Raw genomic sequence first — 9,204 nt, 5'->3', positions numbered from 1 at the left:
GTCCTTATTTCTAATGTCCATCCCTCTTCTTGTTTTCATTTTATATAACATGATATATAAATTTCAATGCAATTTATATTTTTCACTCAAGAAACCAACATTGAATCTCAAAGAATATAACTATGGAGTTTACACACTTTTATATTTTTAATATTAGCTGGAAAATTTTAGATTTTACATATACACAAAATACAATCAAATAATCCAATAGTATTTAAATACAAACAAGATTTATTATATTTTAATTGCAATTAAAAGATTGCAATTCAACATCAACGACATTTTTGTCACAAAACAGTTTTACCAATAAAAAAAACATCTCTATTCAAGAATGTTGTTGCCATTCACAATGATATGCAATAAGAAATGGATGCTAGGGAATGGAGACAAGGGCTAGGAATAGGAACAAGGCTAGAAATGAGGGATAAGGAATGGTGTAATAATGGTTTTGATAGGTGCGTTGATTTACTAAAAGCCGGGGTCAATTTAACATTCTCCTAATAATAATCAGACATAGTTTATACAAAAAAAATCCCTTCAAAATATTTGTTTCCAAGGTTTCCTGAAGTGAGAATCACAACACTGAAATTCACCACCTATTTCTCAACATGATTATAAAAAAAATAATAATAATAATAAAAACTCTCAGACACTGAAAAAAACAACTAAAATGGTGCATTCATCACTAAATCCAGAACAATACCGAAAAACCCGTGGTGCAGTATGCTCCTGGTGTGAATAAGAGGCGAAAGGCGGTAATGAGCCTGAATGAGTGAGCGAATAAAGGAATTGATGGGAACCACGAGGCGTTCTCCACCACAAACGAGAGAGCCAAGTCATTCGAACTCGTCCCCTCCCGTCCCCCTGAATGAATGTTCCACAGACTTCGGAGGATTTCGGAGCGCGGGAAGGCCGAAGACCGACGACGAGCCCTGAAGGGCGGGGGCGGGGAACGAGGTCGGAGGACCTCGGAGGTGAGGAGGCGTCAGGCTTCTTCTTCTTCTTCATTAGGGTCATTCATCTGTCTGAGTGAGTGCACTCAAAGATTCCTCCTGCACCCGCATTTCCGTCCCAGATCCGGCGCTGCTACTACAGGTGCCGGATTCTGACGTAATCCACCTGGACTGGACCACGATCGTAATTGTAACAAGTGAACGATGAGCAACACGGACGGAGTCGAACCGGAGTAGCTGTTGGGCTGCACCAGATCTGCGAAAGCGTTTCGCGTGAAAAAAGGTTCCTCGTGGCGGAGGAAGCTCCGGGAGTGGAGCGGCGGGAGAGTTTGTATGAAGCTCCTTGTGGGAGAGGTGAGCGCAAGGTATTTCTTACGCGATCTTTTTGTTTCTTTGCCCCTTCGCGATGTTGGGTGGACGATTGTGGTTGGAGATTTTTGTGAGGCTCTACTACCGCTGCATTTGAACCATTAATCCTCAGGGTCCATGCCCTTTTCTTCTACAGAAATAAATCTTTCGTTGTTGCGTGCGGTTAGGATTTGCTTGGTTTGGAAGTTTTGGCTAAACAGAGTAACTGAGTAGTTTATTTGCAGTCTTCGAAGGTCGCCCCAATACTGCCCAGGCGCTGAATTAGAGAGTTGACCACTGTGCTCTTGTTAATGAAAATTCGGTGATTTGAGATCAGGGCGAAGGAGTGTATGTTTTTTGCGTTGGGGGAGGAAAGTTGCAGACCACGAATATGGGCGCGTCAAATTGTGTATGAGCGGCTCGGATGAGTGACGCAAATGTATGTAGCAAGCTCAACCTGAATTCATTTCTTCTCAGTGGTACAAGCTTGGTTATATAAAGGATTTGACCTAGCCGGGGGGCTTGCGTCAAGAAGGGATGCGAGAAGAGTTTTAAGAAGAGCACATTGAGCAGCCGGAGGTTGGGAGGATGCAGGGGGAGAGTAAGCGGCTGATAAGCCGCGATGTAGAGGAGGGGCGAACGACTAAGTCAGAACCGGGTAGACCACAGAAAGAGAAATCGCGAGAATGGCCTTCGAAGCTGAGAATGCTACTCTTTTGCCTCATCTTAATTGGTTCCGCAGTTATACTTACTGTAGTAGTAGTCTCCCTTGATCAACGGACGGGTATATTGAAGACTCGAATGTCCTATTTCAGTGGCGACCCTCCGGCAACCTCAGCGGTTTTCGAGTCCGTGTTTCCTGTGAAGCATGCTCTGAGCGATGAGGAGCTTCTATGGCGAGCTTCCATGGTTCCACGTCGATTGGATATGCCGTTTTCAGGGGAAAAAAGAATTGCTTTCATGTTTCTTGCCGCGGGGCCTCTGCCTCTGGCTTCGATATGGGAGAAATTTTTCGAAGGCTACGAGAGGTTTTATTCTATCTATATCCATTCACATCCAAACCATGTATCAGAGTTTTCCAGCTCCTCTGTATTCTATGGGCGCCACGTTCCTAGCAAGGTGAGTAGTAATCTCCTGAATTACCAACACGGATCTGGTTTTTTAACGCTTTTTTACCGATTTCGTCTATTTCTAATAATTGAGCAAGCATTCTCTATCTATAAGCCCCTCTATAATGTTTCATTTCTCCCTCAGGGGCTTTTGAATAATGAGATTAAATTAGGTTGGCAGGAAATGATTTGACTTTCTCCCGGGTTTCTTTCGCAAAGAGTCTCGTTTCGACACTAAACCCTAAGATAACTGACTCGATTATTTTCCGACGGTGCAGCCAGTGATTTGGGGCGAGGTATCAATCGTGGACGCGGAGAGACGGCTTCTAGCCAACGCCTTGTTGGACTTCTCCAACGAACGATTCATTCTCTTGTCGGAGAGCTGTGTGCCGCTCTGGAATTTTACTTTTTTCTACGATTACATAATGAGGTCAAATAAGAGTTTCATTGCTGCATTTGACGACCCTTCGCCCTACGGTCGAGGCAGATACAATCCTGGCATGGCGCCAGAGATTACTATTGATCAATTCCGCAAAGGAGGTCAATGGTTCGAGATTAAGCGGGAGCTTGCAGTGGAGGTGGTCGCAGATGTGAAATACTATCCGAAGTTTCGGAATTTCTGTGTGCCACATTGCTATATCGATGAGCATTACATTCAGACGATGTTATCTATTACAAACGGTGACAAACTTGCGGGTAGAGGTCTGACCTACACCGACTGGTCACGAGGAGGCTCCCACCCTGCTACTTTTGTTTATAGAGACATTACAGATGAGTTCTTTGAACGGTTGCGGAATGATCGATCTTGTGAGTACAACGGCAAGCCAGGACACGTGTGCTGGTTAGTTGCTAGGAAATTTTCCCGTGATACGGTGAGGCCTATTTTAGACCATTCTTTCTATTCTTAAATTAACTCCACGCTTTCAAACTCCTAATTCCCGCAATTTACTCTCATTTGTGTCTTCACTTTGCTACAGTTGACTATGCGCTCTACCAATTCTCACAATGACGAACCTGTCCTTCAATGCAATGGATGTGCACACTTTAAAGCACCCTCCGTTCTGGTAAAGACATCTCTCGAGTTTTCCCCGCTTGAACTCATTGCAGCTAGCAATGCCAATGGGATTGGTTATTTTTGACTGTATTCACAAACTAACGTGATCTTTTTCCATTAAATGAAACGGCTGTTGAACGTTGAAGGACTGCTCTTGTGGCATGATGGTAGTGACATAGCGTTGCTGTATGTTACGCCGGTTAGCCACACACCAGAAAATGATGAGCAGGACCATGATTGAAGACAAGACAGCGAAACAAATCCAGATGCGGTTGATGGCTAACTTTGCAGGGCCACACCGCACTCGCACCATCGTACTGATGGGGTCCTTCACTAGGGAACAGTTGGTGAGGCTTTCCATGACTGGAAAAGCGTCCAGAGTACCTTGAGAGGCTGCAAACATCGAACGATAGTGTTTATGAGGTCTGCCGAGGTGCGCAAACAAAACTGAAGGGCTAGGAAAATAAGATCTCAAGTGCTTACCTTGGCTGATGGCAACAATTCCATCATAAGTGGATTGGTTGACGTAAAATGGTACGCCTGTTGCTAAACAAGCATCTTGCGTTTGGTTACATACGAAAGGCTTGACAATCTGCAGACGATCCAGTCAAATTGAGCGTAAGAAGTTCATCCCGCCACCTACACGGGAACTCCAAAAAATTAATAAGAGACCAACACCTGAGTAGAGATCAATTGTTTACATTGGAGAGTTCACCGATTGGTAAAGTGTCATTTTCACAGATACCAGTGTAGGTGTAATCGGGAGGCGGACCAATCGGATCACAAACCCCTATAAGCCCAGACGATCCATTGGCGTAGTAAAGGAATTGCTCAGTCGCCTGCATTGCATTTGTATTCACAGTTACGTCAAATAATTCTTGATATCTTCTCAGACTCGTACGTTCTCAGTCACTAGCATCATTCGACAGCCTCTGTTTCATGAGAATATAAAATCAAGTGATTCATTGAATGAATCCATGTAAAGCAAGGAAAAATAAACAAAACACAGCAAAAGGATGTCAAAGATTGTTGACGAGATTGTACCGAAGTGATGACACTTTTCATAGCCTCTCGCACTTGCAAGTATTGCGTGGAGCTCGAAGCCAAATCCGCGCAGGGAAGTAATTCATCGAGAGTTGTGTTCTCGGGGTTTTGGAGGTATTGTTTGAAAGCTAAGCAGGTGTCGTCAGCAATACTGACATTCAACGAATACTCTCTCAATCCATCTCGACAATTCGACTTTTCTTAGAAAGTGTGCACACTCTTTCAAGTTCTTATGAATAGCGACGAGCAAGAAACAATGCTGTAGAAGCAAGGAAAAACAACAATTCAAGGAAAGCAGCTTACAAATGAACCGTGAAGAAGAACCCAAACATGACCCAAGTCAAGGCAATGAAAATCCACGTGACCACTATAATTCTGTGCAGCCCCAAAAGACTTGTTAGCGGTCAAGCAGCGACAACTCCCTTATGGAGTCAAAAGCACGAAGAAGAAATTCATGAAGCGATACGAAAAACTCAAAAAAGCTTACTAAAAATGTAATATCACCACGACGATAAGATATTATGAGCAGCTCAAGAGAAATGACGATATTTCACTTACAAGTAGAAGATGCGCCTCCACCTTAGAAAAGTTGATGCTAAAGCACCCAAACATTAAATTGAGATTAACAGGTTAGTCGTCGCAAGTTCAACTAGAGCGTCGTTTAAGACATAGAACAACTCTTAAGAAGCACACGGTGTATTCTAACAGACTCAAATCTCAATTGCCTACGTTGGGCAAGTTAGGTCAATAAAACAAGAGTGTCTAAAGGGTGATAAGCAGCATACCGAATCCAAGGATAATGAGCAGCAGATTTAACGACGTCACCACGATCAACACCACTTCTCTGGGAAAAAGAACCAACTAACCGTCGGTTCCATGATTCACATAAAACATAACGAGAGATTTCACGCGAAACCTTAAACCGAAGGAAAACAAATATGCACTACAAACTCAAATGCTCAACATTTGAATGACAGCATTTGAGTTTGTAGTGCATATTTGTGCTCTCTTGCAGCAGGTAAAAAATTTGAGCATTTGAGCTCTCTTGCAGCAGGTAAAAAATTGATCCTGTCACTAGAAGCTGAATACATATCAATGAAAACTGCATAAACTCACACAATTTTGAAGACCTTCTGGTAGGTCTTCTTGTTGACGAAAACTTTTTCACTCACAACAAGGGCGAGGCTGTCCAGCTTCGTTTCCGTTCTGTTTAGGGTTTGGTACAAGGGTTGATTGTAAGGCAGCACGATGTCCTTCACAGCATGGAGTGAAGCTGATACATTGCGGATGTTGTCAGTTGCATTCTGAGCTGCGCCCACAATAACGTCCTGTACGTTGTAGACCTGCGAATTAAACTTCCGGCTGGCGATGAGCAAGATCACGCTGGCGCCACTGCAGAGTAAAAATTGAAACCTTGGTCAACTTTATGCAAATAATGAAAAATTCTGACCAAGGCAATAGATCCCACATTCCGTGACGTGGGGTAGAGGAATTGATGCTTACATTGCAACTGCAGAGAGGAGAAAGACGATGATGCGAGGGGTCCAGTAGAAGGCTCTGGAGCGAGGCCGCTTGAAATGCTCCCTCGGCCCGCAGATGCATTTGCAGCAAGCGAACAGGAGTAAGAGGAGCCCCAGAGCTAACCATGCTGCAGCGATGGCGTATCCATAGATTCCTGTGAATATCACAGACTGCCATATCACATCCAACCCTCAGCATTCAGCAAAACTCAACAAAGTCCACGGATTTGCTCCCAATTCAGCGAATTTTTTCCCTAGAGTGAAACTAAAGCAATGGTGGCTTGAGTGTCCTCACCGCCCAGTAATGCTTGTTCTTGATGTCGTAACCCCCGCGGTACTTGTTGAAATTGTCTAATGGATCGATACGATTGTCCCTGAGTGCCAATGGTCTGAAATTCGACTCATTCGTTACCTGCTGCAAGAGAGCTCTTCCGTGCGCTGCACATCAATTTATTGTATTTTAAAATTGTGTTTTGAGTAGGACAGTCGTTCAACTGCTACAGATCAATGAAAACCTCGCAACGCTATGCGAGACGCCATGGAACCCCTACAATTGCACAAATTTGTGACGTTCTCCATAACTTCTCGAAAGTTGGACAGTGATTGTCAGCCCATGATCAATGTCAAAAGAAACTTACTCCTGTGACGGAGGATGTTTCATATCATACAATTATTTCATGTGACTGAGAAGGGTTCTGGAGCTTACCAAACCTCCATTCGTTGACACAGTCACCATCTGCGGCAGGGAAGGACAAGTGCGGCATGTGGTGGTGTACTCCAAATTTCCGAAGGCTAGAACTACCATAGCTGCAGTGTACCGGTTGCACTTGCGATGGTAAATACAGCAGACATGCTGCTAAAATTCCCACCAGAATCCTTCCACTGTTCAGAGAGTGGTGAGCTTTAGTCTTCTTCGCCAGTAGGTCATACTCTAAAACTTGCAGCTGCGCCATTAATTATCCCTGGAGTGTCGAACACTGCTGTTTACCAATTTCTCCTCGATTTTTTTTGTAATCTGCGGACGCACGAGCACATGCGTGGTATGGCATGCAGTTTTTTTGTGTGACTTAACACTGAAGAGTACCCATGGAGAATTATTCGTCGGCAACGTCCCTGTTGTCTTGCTAAAAAGCTCTTACAGACCCATGATCCACTCACTGCGTTCCAACCATCTCGCGATTATTAAATTGCGTGAAGCGCTAGGTTATGAGGAGTCTAAGGCCATGAAATCGAGTCGAAAGAGAGAAAGTTTTCGGTTTGAGAGGAATCAGCCACAAGTAGGAACGAAAATCAATCAATATTCATGCCCTCGATCCAACAACCCCATGAGCACCCTACTCACTGCTCCAGACACAACTCCCGGAACGAGACGAGGTGATCTCCTTCACACACTTCCCTCCACGACCATAATTCCAACCCCTCTTCAAAAATCCCCGCGTGGACCCTCTACGATTCCACAGTCCACAAAAACGGGTCATTTAAAATATCCTGGTCGAGATGATCCAATTAACAGCTAGGCAGGCTCGACACTCCACGCAACCCAACAGGCCGGACTCCCTCACATCAAAGCAACAGGTCTAGACTGGGCCACCACTCGAGGCATCGCAAGAAACAGGCACGAAGATCCAACTCCCTTGTTGAGGCACCTCTGTGACTACCGTTCAACTCCTATCGATCGTAATCTCGCGCGCACCCCTAATGCGCTGCAGCGGCATCGTCGACTTGGACGTCATGGGGAGGTAGTGGTGGGGCCCCTAATCGACAAATCCAAGGAACAAGCCGTCGAGATAGACATGAAGGGGACAGTGCGACGATTGGGAAGCTGATCGATGAGCCCTTCGTGCGACACTGCTGTCAGTCCCCCTAATATGGAGTTTGACGGGAGCGGAATGTGGGCGACGACAATCGGGTCGACTGGGTGTTAAATTAGCCCAGATCTGCAGAATGCCATGACAGAAAATGGGTGGATCATCCCCCCCCCCCCGCCTCTCCGAGCGAGTATTATAGCTTGACTACGGGGGGCTTTTCTCAATCGGGGGCCCGCCACCAGGATTCAACACAGACGCGTCTCAGTTTGGCTGATATCTCGGCCCATGTTGTGGACTTAGTCCCACGTGTGCTGACACCATCGTCACTTCGACAATTTATCACCCACTAGCAGCTTCACCTCGTCGATCCGCGACCACGACGACGCTGTGAATTCCTCCTCATCCCACCTCAACTCGCCGTTTTCCTGCTTCGGCTCATGCCGCGTTTAGCAACCTAGGCGACTGTCCTCATCCATCCATTCACGTTCATTAATGGGTGAGTTTGTTCATCCACTAGCACGTGGGCACCCATTACTGGCACATCTTTCATGCACAGCAGCAGCGCGAAGTTGCAAGGAGCCTGCAGGTGGTCTTCAAGTCAGCAAAGAGTGTGGCCTCGGTTGTACGAAGGGGGTGTGAAAGTCGTGAAGGCTTGTGGATGAAAAGTAATGATGGATGTTGGAATCTGTTGGCGGTTTCGCATCCAACGTCACTACGGCTGCTTCACAGTCACTCACTCACTCACTCACTCTTGTGCGGTCAATTGGCATGAGCTTGAGAGTGAGGGCGGCTTTAGAGGACACCCCCCCCTCCACCTGTGATGTTCACCACTAGGAGGGGATGGATGTTCCCTCATATCGATGGATGTCATATGCTACTTTCATCCATGTCCATGTTAAGCAGTCGATTGCTGCCCTAAGCCCATAAGAAATACACACTTTTTCGTTATTTTGTTTATCACACTGCACTTACTGCTGAGATTCAGGATTAAGGGAGGGTTTAGATGAAAGGGTTAAAGTTTTAAGGGGGGGGGGGTAGGATTAAGAATTAGGAATCAAGTAAAGGGTAAGGGTTTATGTGAGCAGGCAATCGCCTTTACAACAGGCAAGATTGCTGGCTACTTTTTACCCTGCATGAATGAATGGATGAATACTTAGATGAATGTTTTGAAACGACATCGATATGGGATGGACATACATACATCCCTTGCTAGAGAAAAAGGATACATACCCCCCCCCTCTCACTAAAATTAGTTTGTCCTTCGCCAATGAGCTTTTTGCTTTGATGTGGATGGTGACCCAATTTTCATCCATGATGTAAAAGGGCGGGTCGGGCCGGGTCAAGCGGGGTCCGCGTTGCAGGTGACTT

General features: G+C 45.4%; 2 protein-coding genes across 4 annotated transcripts; one reads left to right on the top strand and one right to left on the bottom strand.

Annotated features, from left to right (window-relative positions):
• Positions 1-1,001: 1,001 nt before the first annotated feature.
• Positions 1,002-3,345, top strand: LOC112292990 (glycosyltransferase BC10). Of its 3 annotated transcripts, none has more exons than XM_024542011.3 (3): positions 1,002-1,307; positions 1,639-2,420; positions 2,689-3,345. In XM_024542011.3, exons 2-3 carry the CDS (start codon positions 1,890-1,892, stop codon positions 3,316-3,318), a joined length of 1,161 nt encoding a protein of 386 aa, XP_024397779.1. In that variant the 5' UTR covers positions 1,002-1,307; positions 1,639-1,889; the 3' UTR covers positions 3,319-3,345. The 3 variants fall into 3 exon arrangements, with proteins under 3 accessions (XP_024397779.1, XP_090101966.1, XP_090101968.1); XM_090245840.1 differs by having other exon boundaries at positions 1,019-1,318; XM_090245842.1 differs by having other exon boundaries at positions 1,021-1,307; positions 1,547-2,420.
• On the bottom strand, positions 3,002-7,991 carry LOC112292982 (uncharacterized). Its single transcript, XM_024541984.3, has 11 exons — positions 6,735-7,991; positions 6,324-6,466; positions 6,012-6,199; positions 5,625-5,900; positions 5,294-5,352; positions 5,067-5,103; positions 4,812-4,883; positions 4,509-4,659; positions 4,166-4,303; positions 3,948-4,056; positions 3,002-3,857 (listed from the first exon to the last, which is right to left on the bottom strand). Exons 1-11 carry the CDS (start codon positions 6,979-6,981, stop codon positions 3,556-3,558), a joined length of 1,722 nt encoding a protein of 573 aa, XP_024397752.1. The 5' UTR covers positions 6,982-7,991; the 3' UTR covers positions 3,002-3,555.
• Positions 7,992-9,204: the final 1,213 nt, after the last annotated feature.

This window comes from Physcomitrium patens, chromosome 2 (genome assembly GCF_059467195.1).
Source record: "Physcomitrium patens ecotype Gransden chromosome 2, ASM5946719v1, whole genome shotgun sequence".
NCBI lineage: Eukaryota > Viridiplantae > Streptophyta > Bryopsida > Funariales > Funariaceae > Physcomitrium > Physcomitrium patens.
The sequence above is the reverse complement of the archived record's forward strand: the minus strand, read 5'-3'. Positions and strand labels throughout refer to the sequence as shown.